Genomic DNA, 15,554 nt, shown 5'->3' with positions numbered 1-15,554 from the left:
CCACAGCTAACTGCACGGAAGGACATGCAGTCCACCTATTTACCCAGAGAGAAGAGGAAGACATTAATTTTGGCAAGTGGAGGCAGTCTCTTTCATGGGGCCATGGTGGGGAGTTCAGAGGGTGGATACAAAGATTAAAGACCTAATTTGCAACCTTAAGGATTTATGGCTTAGTAAGGAGGATAAGGCCTGTGTATAAATAACAATAACCCAGGTTCATATAAGATTAAGAGCCACAAGAGAGGCTAAAAGAATTGGGATGATAGTGCTATAAAGAGGTGACATTTCAGCTTGGTGGAAGAGATATCATTTGGACTGGATCTTAAAGCATACCTAGAATTTCACTGGGCAGAGCTAGCTTTTAAGATATATCAGGCGATATGAAGGATGGAAGGTCAAGAGCAAAGGGACAGAAAATTGAGGGTTTGTTCAAGTGACTAAGAGCAACCCAGCTGGGTTGGGAGACAATTAGAAGAGCTTAGAATTTTGTCAGAGGACATAGGAGGAGAAACAAGACAGAGACTTGAGGATCTAATGTCTTGGATTCTCAGTGAAGAGAAAGTCTTGATAAAGTTGTGATAAATGTTATTGAACCAGTTGTTGCAGAAAAATATCTTTGTGGATGATCACTAATAAAGAGCTGAGGCAATTACAGGGTCTCAAGAGAGGATGTTGAATAGAGATAGTAGAAGTTAAAAGAATGGAAGGAGGATGAGGAAATGTGAATACTCTTTTAAGAATCTTGTATTGGAAAGTTAGAGAAAGATAAACTTGTAGGTCAAAATGTAACAGGAAAATGTCTTTCAGAATAGAGAAACCTGAGTGTATTCTTTAGCAGCAGATGAAAGATCAAGGATGAAGAAATAATTGATTGAGAGTGAAAGTTATGGGGAAGGAATTAGAAATTTATGAAGAACAGGAATGACTTGAAATAGTCAATATGCGGAACATGATATAAAGTCTGCTAGGGAGGATGAGAATCCTCACCTTAGATTAGGGAACTTAGATTTTTAGTGAATTCAGAATTCACGAAAGTTTTGTGCTATGTCCAGGAAACTCTTGGTACCCTGAAATGGGAGAGGAGAAAGAAAAAAAAGGGCAGAAACCCAGGGTTGGAGATTAGCTTAAACACAATGGGAACCCAAAAGAATAAATAAGAATATTGTTGAAATGGTTACATATGATGTCCAGGTGTAGAAGGACTGGAGGGTTGGGAGCTCAGGCAGGGCTTAAGGGCAAAGAACAAGTTTAATAGGAAAAGTTAAAGCAAGGAAGAAATGAGAGTTTTTGGTCGAAGCAGAGCATTTCAGAGTTTGAGAACTTAGAGGCGGAGAAGTTTAGAGTTGAAGATGAAATTCAAAGGACGGGTATATTGATTTGGTGGTGGAAGAGGTAGGTGAATAAAGACTATTTAAATGAAGGGGTTTGAGGACTTTTCAGAAAAGAATGTAGGATAATTGTCTGTTGAAGATATAGAAGGAGGTGCAATCAAAAGGAATTAAAAGTTGGGTTCAAGTCTAGAACTTACGTCTTCAGTGGAAATGGAAAACAGCCCTTAATATATTTTAATACATTTTGATATATCATGGATTTGGCAATGCTGTGTGGTGATTATGGTTCATGCGTACCTGATCGCTGTGAAATAGAAAGAAAAAAGAAGTCTTCCTTACCCCATAACAGCATGATAATGAGATTCCACTCTCACAGAAAAGTGTTACTCATTATTTCTCCTATTTTCTGTGTCAGTTTTCAAAACTCTTTGCATTTTTCATCACAGAAATCAGGTTAGGTAATTAAGTAGCCGGTCTTGTGGTAGATGGTGATTTGGAGAATAATTGAATGAGGCCTGGTGAGTGATCAGGGAGTGTACTTGGCAGCTTTTTATATTAGCTTTGGCCTTCACTATGTACTGAAGATGGAGGGATTATTGATGTAGGTTTCTTCCTTGTCATAAGCTTCCCACACACCTGACCATGCTAAAAGTTCAGCTGCCAGTGGGAAACCCTAGCTTCTTATTCCAGACACCATTTTAAATGGCCTCTACTCCAATTATAGCTAGGAAATATACCGACATTGGTAGAACACTGGTGAAGTACCCCTCTACATTGTATGCAACAAGATATTGATTTTCAGCCTTTGCCCATTGTATTGTGAGCATCTTGAGGACAAGTAATACACATTGTCATTTATGTCATTGACTCAAACCCACCTTCTGTTTTGTTACATGCTGGTTTTTTTCATGGTTGTAGGAAGCTGTACTGGTCAGACCAAGGAACTGACAGTGGGGTTCCTGCCAAGATCGCCAGTGCTAACATGGATGGCACATCTGTGAAAACTCTCTTTACTGGGAACCTCGAACACCTGGAGTGTGTCACTCTTGACATCGAAGAGCAGAAACTCTACTGGGCAGTCACTGGAAGAGGAGTGGTATGAGCACCCTTTCAGTCTTTTGGTCTTTGTGCTGAGCTGGTGTAGCTGATGCTGAGTGTTCTGAGCTGTCAGGCAGTGGTTCTTGAACAATCTTACTTGGTAACTTGTACCAGTGTTTCATTGCCTCTTCTCCCAATAACTTCTCTCCCTTGCACATACCTCGCCCCTAGCTGAAGTCCAGTTCTTTATAGTATGTGCATAGTTCCCTATAGGGTAATGTTTATTAATTTTCCCACCAACGTTTGTTTTTCTTCAGGATAAATTAATTCCATTTGTCATTTCTTACTTGTCATTTCAGAGCCATTTCTTTCATGGTTTAGTGATTTCAGTGTTTTTCTTTGAAAGTACTCTGGGTTCTCCAATTATAGAGAATATACATATACCTATATATATGAAGAGAATATATATATATAAAATATAGAGTATGTATCTATACTATATGGTATATAGAATCTATATAGATTCTATATATGATCTATGTAGATATAGAATATATATTATGGAATATAGAATATATATTTATAGAATACAGAATATATATCTATTATATATAGAATATAGAATTTATCTGTATAGGATATAGGTATATTCTATGTATCTACCTATGTGTGTGTGTATGTATGTATGTATATCTATTTATTTATGTAGCAAGGTTCTGAACTCAGCATCCCCTCGTAGCTACACATTCTTCTCTAATATTTTAACATGATTAATGCACATGTGAAACTTTCTTTAGTGGTGATTTTCAACTCCAAGGTTGGGTTCATTATATTCTACAATAAGAAGCAGAAACTATAAAGTCTCGTTCACTCATTGAAATAGGATTTGACCTTCACTGAGCTGGGGCTAAGCACATAGACAATGCTCAATAATAATTATTGATGAAGCATTGCTTTGGGTGCTGAACTGAATATATGCTAGTCCCTTCCTTGCTATTTAACAGTAGTTACTTCAGATCCTTGACATTGATGCTTTTCATAATATTGTGCAGTAGGTTTGGCTTTCAGTTCATTGTTTGTTCAACAAGTACTAACTTCACTCCGAATATGGACCTATAATGGTGGTAAGCTTTGGAGATTAAAAAGAAGTGATGATGTGTGTGAAAACACTTTGCAGAGTTGGGTGCATGTGTGCAATGACAAGGAAGCTCTTGTTACATGGTATGGTTTCTGTACACACATCTGACAGGGCACAGCTTCTAAATCTGCGAGCTTGTTAGTGGTGTGACTCTCCAACCTTTCTCCTAGTGTAGTTCCCTTATTTCTCCTTCACTCTCCTGGTTTAATCATCACCAAATGCTGCAATCCATCCTCAGCCTGTCACTCATGCCCAGATCTTTTCTGCCACCTCCACCATTCTGAGCAATGTCTCTCTGGCCTTGACTAGGCATGGCCTTCAGTGGTGAAGCCTGCTTTCATGTTGGAGACATGTTTTCTTCATAAAGCCACAGTCAGCAAGTTGGATCACGGCTCAGCTTGGAGCCTTGCCCTGAGGAGTAGCTCCCAACACTTCTGTGAGGTTGCTCAGCTAATCTGGTCCTGGCCTCCACTCTCTCCACTCTCTCCTCCAAGCTCATGTTTCTTATATTCTAAATTCTAGAACTTTGATCAGTTTCATCGGCATAACCACTCTTGTAACTGCTGGGCTCCCTTTTCAGCCATGGCAGTAAAGCCACACTGTGTCTCTCACCAATACCCAGCCCAGATCCTGGCACAGAGCAGGCACTTGAGGCAGGTTTTTGGAGTGAAATTAAACCAGCTACATCTACATTTCATTTTTCTTCCAGAAGAAGCTGACTACTTGTCATTTTCCCTTAGGGACTTTATTCTTGTGGTTCTTTTCCAGTGTACCAAAGCTATTTTGATTAAAGCTTGTTATCTGTTCAAATTTAATGGCACCATTTTTGGCCCTGTCCTGTCTTGCTGTCCTCTGTGGTTGTTTGGGGGCATATTTCCAATCTCCATTACAGAAATTGTCGGTGAAGGTGTTAAACTCAGGGTGAGTCAGCTCCTGTGCAATGGCCCACACTTAGATGTTTGAGTATGTCCTTGACCAGAATATCACATGCAGGGACTAGTGGTTTAGCTCCCTTTTCTTCACCGTGCCATCTGAAAAGGTTGACTGACTCATGTGAGCTCTGTCTTCATTATCAATGAAAGGGGCACAGTGACATTTTCCTGACCTGCTGCTTGGTGTGGTTGTGATGATCAAATCAGAAAATAGATGTAAAAAATCTCTGTAAGGGATAGAGGGCTGTATAAATGTGAGACATTATAATTAGGAGAATATTAGTGTTTAAATGTTCAAAATTTTCACTATGAATCCATGAAACTAATGAAAATTCCAATCCTTTAGATTGAAAGAGGAAACGTGGATGGAACAGATCGAATGATCCTGGTACACCAGCTTTCCCACCCCTGGGGAATTGCAGTCCATGATTCTTTCCTTTATTATACTGATGAACAGTATGAGGTCATTGAAAGAGTTGACAAGGCCACTGGGGCCAACAAAATAGTCTTGAGAGATAATGTTCCAAATCTGAGGGGTCTTCAAGTTTATCACAGACGCAGTAAGTATTTGTCACTGAAATACATTCGTGGGTGTATAATGCATATTCACACATAACTCACTTTTGTAAGCACACACCCACACACAGTTTCACGTATATACACGTGCATACAAATTGAAATTACCTGAAATATTTAAAAAATGATAATGAAGTCTTAAACATGGTTAAGTGCCAAGGGCTAATTTGGCATCTGAAAGGCCAGATTGACTTCAGAGTAAGTTTATTCCCTTTCTCTTCCCATTACTTTCAATTCCTTACTTTGCTTTTGCTTCATAGAACTCCCTGTTTTCTATTGTTTGTGTTACTTATTAGAATATAACCTCCATACGGGCAGGCATTTTGTCTGTCTTGTTTACTGCTCAATACTCGGTGATTAGAATAGTGCTTGGCACATAGAAGTTGCTCAGGGCATATGAGTTGGATGCCTGCTGGGAAAGTGCTCATGGGATGGAATTTTTAGTCTTAAAAGGAATGCTTTTGGATGTTGCCTATTTCAACATTTTTTTCAAAGATAATCTAATTTCTGATTTACCCCTTTAAATTAGTGGTATGATAGAGGTATTATTTTTTGATGTATTTTATAGCTTTCATCTTCAGCCAAAGATGATCAAACAATTTGTTTCCTGTCCTATAACCTAAGTTCATCACTAGGTATTTTTTTTAACTGCATGTGAAAGAAACACATGCAGTAGAAATTAATTTTTTATTACTATAAAGAATATTCTTTTTTTAAATTTTTCCATAGGTTTTTGGGGTACAGGTGGTGTTTGGTTACATGAGTAAGTTCTTTAGTGGTGATTTGTGAGATTTTGGTGCACCCATCACCTGAGCAGTATACACTGCACCCTATTTGTAGTCTTTTATCCCTCGCCCCCCTCCCACCCTTCCCCCAAGTCCCCAAAGTCCATTGTATCATTCTTAGGCCTTTGTGTCCTCATAGCTTAGCTCCCACATACCAGTGAGAACATGCGATGTTTGGTTTTCCATTCCTGAGTTACTTCACTTTGAATAATAGTCTCCAGTTTCTTCCAAGTCACTGGGAATGCCATTAATTCCAGGATTATTCTTTAAATCTTATTTCATGTATTTAAAAAAATCATATTATTGATCATGTAACTGAACATATTATTTTAAGTGCCAGTTCATAGGCAAATTATGAGCAGATTTATATACTGACCTCCCTAATCCTCGCATGATTTGTAGAAGAAAACAATTGAAGCCCCATTCTCTAACTATTATACAATAGTTGGGTTACTGGTTTCATACCTTTAGGTGTTATTGTATAAGCTCTAGTCTCTCCAATGTTGTTTTTAGATTGCTAACTCAGCTACTATATGTTGGTTATTAATTTTTAGAATAAATTATTTGGTGACCCAATTAAAGAAATTTGAGATGGGGTGGCGAGTAGCTAGGATCAAAAGTTACAAATGGATTTTGTTTTCATTTAGATGCCGCCGAATCCTCAAATGGCTGTAGCAACAACATGAATGCCTGTCAGCAGATTTGCCTGCCTGTACCAGGAGGATTGTTTTCCTGCGCCTGTGCCACTGGATTTAAACTCAATCCTGATAATCGGTCCTGCTCTCCATATAACTCTTTCATTGTTGTTTCGATGCTGTCTGCAATCAGAGGCTTTAGCTTGGAATTGTCAGATCATTCAGAAACCATGGTGCCGGTGGCAGGCCAAGGTATGCCAACTCCAATATAAGTAAGATTTGACTTCATCTGGCACCAGGTTGAAATCCCTGGTGCCATGAAAACATTTCTTCATGTGTGGATTCAGTGCATAATGAAGCTTTCCTTTCCCTTTAAATCAACTGGCACAGCCTAAAGTGTTTTTCACACTTTAGTGTGTCTCAGAATCACCTGGAGGGCTCACGCCAACACAACGCCAGACCTCGTCCCCAGATTTTTCTGATTTTGTAGTCTAGGGTAGGGCCAGAGAATCTGCACTCCTAATAAGCTCCCAGGGCATGCTGATGGTGCTGGCCCATGGATCACGCTAAGAAGCACAGGCCCAGAGCAATATAGAATGTAGGATGGGTTTGCAAGAAGTACTACAGAGTTGGTGTTCCGAAGAACTGTGCCCTATTTCTGATTATTAATGGAGATTTACGGTAGAAGGTATACTACTATTTAATATGGTAATGAAATAGTCCACAAATATGATTTATTAATATATATTTGGTGAATTGAAGCAAAAGAGTTCACAGTGTTAGTCCCTCTTTAGTAATCATATTTTTGCAGCACTTTGTGCTTACATACTGTGAATGTATAGAATGATCACTTGCTTCCTAGATGAGCCAAGGTTTTTAGGTATACCTTAGCACAAGAGTAACTAAGAGTTTTCTAACATCGCTAGGAGAATGTCACAGGCTAAAGAGAGAAATAGAGGGTAGAAAGGAAGGAAAAAAGGATGAAGTGAATGAAGGGGTTGTAGAGATGGTCAGAAAATACAGAAATGCACCTGGAGAAGGGAATCAGAGAGCTTCCAGTCCCACACGTCCTCCTGCCTGATGGTCATGTTCACGTGGACTCATGACTCATCTTTGTTTTTCCATATCTAAAAAGTTATGGATCTAAGTTATCATCTTGTACAGATATGACAAATTCAATAGTTTTTTTCTCCCAGCTTTTCATTAAAAAAATGTTCAAACACAGAAACGTTGAAAGATTTAGGAAATATCCTTATACCCATTACCAAGATTTAACAGTTGTTAACATTTCATCACATTTGAGCTCTCAATTTGTATGTGTGTGTGTGTGTGTACATGCATATGCATTCACATTCATTTTTTATGAACCTTTAAAAAATAAATTTTAATACCATGCCACTTTACCCCTACATATGTTAGCATACAGTTTCAAAGGGCATTATTAAATATTCATAATCATATTTCTCCAGTTGGCCTCACAATATTTTATATATAGCTGTTTTGTTCCATCCAAGATCTAATCAAGATTCATGCATTGCACTGGGAATATCTCATTAGTTTCTTCTGATTTGGAGTAGTTGCCTCTAGCTTTTTGCTATGACATTGATGTTTTAAAGAGGCAGACCTGTTGTCTTTGAGAATCCCACACTGAGGATTTGTCTGAATATTTAGTCTGTCTTTCATTTTTTACCCTGCAGTTCTCATGAAATGGAAGTTAGGTCTAATTGCTTGATTAGATCAAGGTTAAATACACTTAGCAATAATACTTTATAGGTTATGCTGTGTTAGTTGATACAGAATCTTATTAGGAAGAACATAATGTCAGCTTGTCCTGCTCTTAGTGGCATTTGAGTTTGATCACTTGGTTAAGGTGGTCACTGCTACACTGCTGCTTTTTAAAGCTGTATTTTTTTCCTTCTTAATTTTGGTGGAATCTATGCAGTCACACTTAGGCCCTGTGAACGTCTTGGCTCCCAGGCACCTTTTACCCATTGGTTTTGGCAGCCATTGATGATCCTTGTTTGAAATGATTTTTAATCGAGGATTGCAAAATGGTGATTTTCTTATTTTAGCATTCCCTTTACATTTGTTAGATAATATTCTTCTATAAAGGAAAGCTCTTCGTGTCTCCCCGGTTTACTTTTTAAATAATTTATTATTATTATGGGGTCAAATTTTTATTTTTTAAATTCAGTGTGTTACAGTCAATTACTGTAATCCTTCTTTTGATGTTTTAGTGGATCCATTTTGGCCAGGGAGAACCTCTTCAAGTGGCGACCTGTATATTTCTGTGTATGCCTTGTTTCTTGGTACAATAAGATGTTTCACACCCACTTCGTACCTTCCCTGCCTAAACCTATAATCAACATTTCTCCCGGGAGCCAGAGCTCCTTATTGTGGGAAAGAGTAGAAACCAAGATGTGGGTCTGCTCAGTGCAACTGGGAAAAAAGGGTTTCATTTTGTAATGGGGAGATGCTCAGAGCAGGGGGTTGGGAATGAGGGTTTGAGAGGAAGGGCAGACATTTAAAAGTTCTAATTTCAGTGACAGCATTGTTTAATGATCTTTTCTTAACTTCCAGGACGAAATGCACTGCATGTGGATGTGGATGTGTCCTCTGGCTTTATTTATTGGTGTGATTTTAGCAGCTCAGTGGCATCTGATAATGCGATCCGTAGAATTAAACCAGATGGATCTTCTTTGATGAACATTGTGACACAGGGAATAGGAGAAAATGGAGTCCGGGGTATTGCAGTGGATTGGGTAGCAGGTATGTAAGCTATATGGTGATTTTAATATGTTTGCATCTCTGTCATCTTATTTTATGCTAGAAAGTTTAGCCTAACTCCATGTGCTACAGGTTTGTTTTTCTAGACAATTATTAAGACCATTTAAGATACATTGAATCTAGATTAAGCTACGTGTCTATTTGACAAATGATATGGTGTTTCAGTTTACAGATTTATAACAAATTAATCCTTATCATTTTCTTCTGTTATTAACATAATCTGGAGACAAAAGTGGCTAAAATATTAAATTATGTGGATTTGTTTTTTTTACACTTAGATTTGCACCTGATTTCTGCATTAGAAATTTTCTAAATTTTCAAGAGAAAGAGATATAAAAATATAAACTATGGAACAGCATTCATTTGCTTTGAAGCTGAGCAATTTTAGTTGCCAAATTCTTAATTGCTTCCTTTTATTCATATATAAAAATCCCTTAGATCGTGAGATATTTTATTAGTAATTTTTTTAAATGCCTGGTCTAGTATTATATTAACTTAGTTGTATTTATTCATGCACATAAGCTTGAATAACCCCTCATTTTTATCACTCATCTGAGTAAAAATACCACTCATAATTAGTGGTATTATATGTTTTGGAATATAATCCAATTCTACATAAAATCAGTATCATTGAATCAAGCTTGGTGAGTAGGCATCACTTAGAAATATTAGCATGTAGGCAGGGTGCGGTGGCTCATGCCTGTAATCCCAGCACTTTAGGAGGCTGAGGCAGGCGGATCACCTGAGGTCAAGAGTTCGAGACCAGCCTGACCAACATGGTGAAACCCCATCTCTACTAAAAACACAAAAATTAACCAGGCATGGTGGCGTACGCCTGTAATCCCAGCTACTCAGGAGCCTGAGGCAGGAGAATCGCTTGAAGCCAGGAGGTGGAGGTTGCAGTGGGCCGAGATTAAGCCACTGCCATCAAGCCTGGGTGACAGACTGAGACTCTGTCTCAAATTAAAAAAAAATTTAAAAAAAGGAAATATTAGCATGTATTATGAAAATCTAAGTACTATAATAAGAGTTTATTGCAAAAAGTAAATATGGAAGTATGGTTAAATAAAGCTTTAATTGGGTTCCTAACTCCCGTTCCTGAATAGAAATTACTATTTCTGAGGGTATAGATAAAGCAGTAGTCAGCAAACTATGGCCCATGCGTCAAATGCAGCCTGTTGCCTGTTTTTGTAAATAAAGTTTTATTGTAACACAGCTATGCCCATTTATTTGTGTATTGTCTATGACTGCTTTCATGTTGCAGTGGCAGTGTTGAGTACTTGTGAAACCATGTGCTCTGCAAAGCCTAAAATATTTATTATGTGGCCCTTTACAGAAAAAGTTTGCCAACCCTGGATTAAAGGATTGGAAATGAGCAAATGCATACATAGCAAGTAGAGTTAGGTAATGAAAAAATGTATCAGTAACATATTTCACATTGGCCTGATTTCTCTAGAGGTGATTTGAATCAGATATAGGAACAAAATATGTGTGTCTTGGTAGTAGCATTGATAGTTCAACAACAGACTTTCAACTACATGAAATCAATAATTTGTGGTCATTCTCTACTTATTATACTATCTTCATAAAGTTATCTTTTTATTCTAGCATGTACATAAGGCCCAAAGGGAAATGGACTTTTGTTTTGGTCACTTTTAGAAGGTCCATGGGATGAAAACACCTACATTAGTTAGAAAGACTAAGGAAAAACTTCATGTTAACCTTAAGCACAAAGACCATTTGATAACATCAATAACAACCTGAGATGCTGCTGGTGCTCCCTCTTTGCTACTTTTATCACATTGGGATGGAAGTTGTGCTATGAAAATGTATATTTAGAGTGTTTCAAGTAGGTATTAAGCATTTAGAGCTTCAGATAGAAAAGGAGGGACATTCTGGAAAATATACCTTTCAGTGGAAAGTGGGTTATGATGTTGCTATGAATTCTAATCTACTTTAGAAGCTGAAGATAGGCACTTTCTCTCTAAATTTGAAGACACAATCTCTATAATTCCTAGGAGTAAGAACTTATTTTTCTAAGCCTAGACTGGGACATTATCATCTTGGAAAAGACAACATATAGTGACCCAGACTTCAACCTTATATATTTTGTTCTGAATTTGTAAAGTTCTCCCTTTTTTTCTTCTTGGTTCTCCATTGATCAGCATGCACTTTCATTTTTCCCATAGGAAATCTTTATTTAACCAATGCCTTTGTTTCTGAAACACTGATAGAAGTTCTGCGGATCAATACTACTTACCGCCGTGTTCTTCTTAAAGTCACAGTGGACATGCCTAGGCATATTGTTGTAGATCCCAAGAACAGATACCTCTTCTGGGCTGACTATGGGCAGAGACCAAAGATTGAGCGTTCTTTCCTTGACTGTACCAATCGAACGGTGCTTGTGTCAGAGGGCATTGTCACACCACGGGGCTTGGCAGTGGACCGAAGTGATGGCTACGTTTATTGGGTTGATGATTCTTTAGATATAATTGCAAGGATTCGTATCAATGGAGAGAACTCTGAAGTGATTCGTTATGGCAGCCGTTACCCAACTCCTTATGGCATCACTGTTTTTGAAAATTCTATCATATGGGTAGATAGGAATTTGAAAAAGATCTTCCAAGCCAGCAAGGAACCAGAGAACACAGAGCCACCCACAGTGATAAGAGACAATATCAACTGGCTAAGAGATGTGACCATCTTTGACAAGCAAGTCCAGCCCCGGTCACCAGCAGAGGTCAACAACAACCCTTGCTTGGAAAACAATGGTGGGTGCTCTCATCTCTGCTTTGCTCTGCCTGGATTGCACACCCCAAAATGTGACTGTGCCTTTGGGACCCTGCAAAGTGATGGCAAGAATTGTGCCATTTCAACAGAAAATTTCCTCATCTTTGCCTTGTCTAATTCCTTGAGAAGCTTACACTTGGACCCTGAAAACCATAGCCCACCTTTCCAAACAATAAATGTGGAAAGAACTGTCATGTCTCTAGACTATGACAGTATAAGTGATAGAATCTACTTCACACAAAATTTAGCCTCTGGAGTTGGACAGATTTCCTATGCCACCCTGTCTTCAGGGATCCATACTCCAACTGTCATTGCTTCAGGTAAGTGCACTCCAGGTGCTGCTTGTCCTGCAAGTAGACACAATGGGGTCAACACACATGGATGACTGAGTGTTTCTAATGCATATGAGACTCTAATGTCTTTGTGTGTGCTTGTGTGTGTGTCTGCCTGTATGTGTCCAGGTATAGGGACTGCTGATGGCATTGCCTTTGACTGGATTACTAGAAGAATTTATTACAGTGACTACCTCAACCAGACGATTAATTCCATGGCTGAAGATGGGTCTAACCGCACTGTGATAGCCCGCGTTCCAAAACCAAGAGCAATTGTGTTAGATCCCTGCCAAGGGTATGCCATCATCTTCCTTGTTATATTTCTGTCTGCTTATTTCTGGAAAAAATGGGGCCTGAAATTATGTTCATAGATAGCCAATGTGTTATGGGCTTATAACACTATGGCTACAGATTCAAAAGTGAAAGCATATTGAGTGATTTTACCTGGGAAGGAGGGTGCAGCGCATAGCTCCCTTTGATGGCAGAAAGGTTGGCAACATACTAGGAAGTCAACACCCTGACTTACTAGATCCCTTTTGGACAAGCTGTGTAAGTAGAAATGGAGTTTCTTTTGCCATGTTACTGGCAATTTGCAATTAAAGAATATTGTCCTTTTTTTTTTTTTTTTTAAGGACTATGAGGTTCCCTGTGAATTAATTATTGACTCCTTTTGTATGACCAGGTACCTGTACTGGGCTGACTGGGATACACATGCCAAAATCGAGAGAGCCACATTGGGAGGAAACTTCCGGGTATCCATTGTGAACAGCAGTCTGGTCATGCCCAGTGGGCTGACTCTGGACTATGAGGAGGACCTTCTCTACTGGGTGGATGCTAGTCTGTAGGTGTCTCTGGTTACTCACGTGGGTGTTAAGAAGAGGTTTTCCTTCCATTTCCAAAGAAGAGGGATTTGCATCATGTGATGAAAATACAGCATGCCAGATAGACATTGCCAGAATATAGAATCACAGTTTTAGGAACTATGTTTATATTGGAACTTGGTGAACATACTGTGAAAATTTATCTATATCATGCATTGAATAATTATGAACTAAAAGACATCTAAAGATGCATTGCTAAATATATCTATAATTTCAGCTATAATTATAAATGTATTTTCTCAATTTAGAATTACAAATGAAATTACTCAACTTACATTCTGCAGGCCCTAGGTAACTGCTATAAAATCTGAATGACTTTTAAATGCCAATTGATATTATGTTTTTTTCTGGGCTTTAGCATTCAATGTCTTTTAGAAAATTCTTTTCTTAAAAAAAAAAAGAAAATTCTTTTCTTCAGTCTTTGACTTTTTGTCATCTTTTCAAATAGACCCTTTCTTCTCTGGCAAGCTTCTCCTCAGCACATTTCTTAATATTTTCCTTTTGTCAACTCTAATTTTGTATGTAACTTCTCCAAGTACCCCCCATATGTCTCACATTCCAGTCATCCTAATGGAATAGTTGAAGGCATGAAATGATTTTGTTTATTATGGCTGGTGTCTACATATCGGGAATCTTAATTTTTCTTGCATATTTCTTTGGAATTTTAGTCTTGTGATGCCAAGACCTAACCTCCTGATCTTTTCTTTATTCTCCTATTTGAAACAAAGCAGTGATGCTTTGAGTCTAAGCTTGGATTATTCTAGGTAAACACCTCAAGGTACTCAATAAACATCAAATTGAAAAAGTCACTAAGGAAGTGGGATGGAAAAGTTATTGTTTTATTGAGAGTCTGCTATGTGCTCAACACTGAGTTCCATGCATTACATGGATTATTTCACGTTTTCCTGTTTCTAATATCAACCTGGTTCCTTCTGTAGGATTACTATTCGTATTTGGAAGTCAATGATTTTATATAGGCTATTGTTTGATAAGCAAACAAGACCTCCCATCACCAGAAGAAACATTTCCAGCTGCCATATGCCCCATTTGAAAAGAAAGTTTGCAGCTTGTGTAAACAATGATGAGGCGCATGCATTGGGTTGCCAGTTGAAAACTTAACTCACTTGAGATTTCAACTTCTAAATTTTTTTTTGCTTCATTTTAGGCAGAGGATTGAACGCAGCACTCTGACAGGCATGGATCGTGAAGTCATTGTCAATGCAGCCGTTCATGCTTTTGGCTTGGCTCTCTATGGCCAGTATATTTACTGGACTGACTTGTACACACAAAGAATTTACCGAGCTAACAAATATGACGGGTCAGGTCAGATTGCAATGACCACAAATTTGCTCTCCCAGCCCAGGGGAATCAACACTGTTGTGAAGAACCAGAAGCAACAGTGTAACAATCCTTGTGAACAGTTTAATGGGGGCTGCAGCCATATCTGTGCACCAGGTAAGGCACTGACCATGAAAATTAGAACATGGAGAATAATGATCACAATACCAATTGGTAAGGAAAGCTGAAGTTCTCACAGGAGAAAAAATTCAAATTCTCCTTGATGTCAGGGTAATTTATAAAACAGACCTGGGGCTATATTTTGAGAGGAAGACTTGGCAGGCTTCTTTTCTAATCTATATGGAGCCCTTTTATGAAAGCATTTTCTTTTATTTTATTTTTGAGACGGAGTCTCACTCTGTCGCCCAGGCTGGAGTGCAGTGGCGGGATCTCAGCTCACTGCAACCTCCACCTCCTGGGTTCATGCCATTCTCCTGCTTCAGCCTCCCTAGTAGCTGGGACTACAGGCACACGCCATGTCCAGCTAATTTTTGTATTTTTAGTAGAGACGGGGCTTCACCATGTTGGCCAGGCTAGTTTCAAACTCTTGGCCTCAAGAGATTGCCCACCTCGGCCTCCCAAAGTGCTGGGATTACAGGTGTGAGCCACAGCACTCAGCCTATGAAGGCATTTTAAATACAAGCTTGATGGAGTTAGAAAGACAGATGAAGGCCTTGGCTGCCCTACTTCATGTCTTGACTAGGAATTCTGTCAATGAGCTGGCCTTCCTTATAAAAGGATTTACATTTTCTGCTTAAGAGGTATTATTTATAGTTTGAAATATTTCTGGTGATATTTGCGGGTGGGATCATATGTGCTTCATTGTGCATTTTATAAAGAACAACAAATTCACGGGAAGGTGTGCCTTTTGATGTTGTTGCTTTGCAAATTTTGCTAAGAAGAGTCGTTGATATTTCCTGTTGTTTAGAAGGAATCGGCACATTTATTAGAAATTGGTGATTGCTCTTCTTGATGGAAAAGTGACTCAGAA

The 15,554-nt window shown here is 38.6% G+C and overlaps 1 protein-coding gene across 1 annotated transcript in view; it reads left to right on the top strand.

Moving 5' to 3' along the window:
* Positions 1-15,554, top strand: part of LRP2 (LDL receptor related protein 2) — a 237,804-nt gene that overhangs the window by 146,351 nt on the left and 75,899 nt on the right. Inside the window, exons 35-42 of the mRNA XM_003824300.6 lie at positions 2,250-2,427; positions 4,786-4,999; positions 6,448-6,687; positions 9,016-9,204; positions 11,412-12,332; positions 12,474-12,639; positions 13,027-13,185; positions 14,391-14,680. Of these exons, the coding sequence (XP_003824348.3) occupies positions 2,250-2,427; positions 4,786-4,999; positions 6,448-6,687; positions 9,016-9,204; positions 11,412-12,332; positions 12,474-12,639; positions 13,027-13,185; positions 14,391-14,680 (2,357 nt within the window). The remainder of the gene's footprint in view (positions 1-2,249; positions 2,428-4,785; positions 5,000-6,447; positions 6,688-9,015; positions 9,205-11,411; positions 12,333-12,473; positions 12,640-13,026; positions 13,186-14,390; positions 14,681-15,554) is intronic.

Source organism: Pan paniscus, chromosome 13 (assembly GCF_029289425.2).
Source record: "Pan paniscus chromosome 13, NHGRI_mPanPan1-v2.0_pri, whole genome shotgun sequence".
In the NCBI taxonomy this organism is placed as follows: Eukaryota; Metazoa; Chordata; class Mammalia; order Primates; family Hominidae; genus Pan; species Pan paniscus.
The sequence above is the reverse complement of the archived record's forward strand: the minus strand, read 5'-3'. Positions and strand labels throughout refer to the sequence as shown.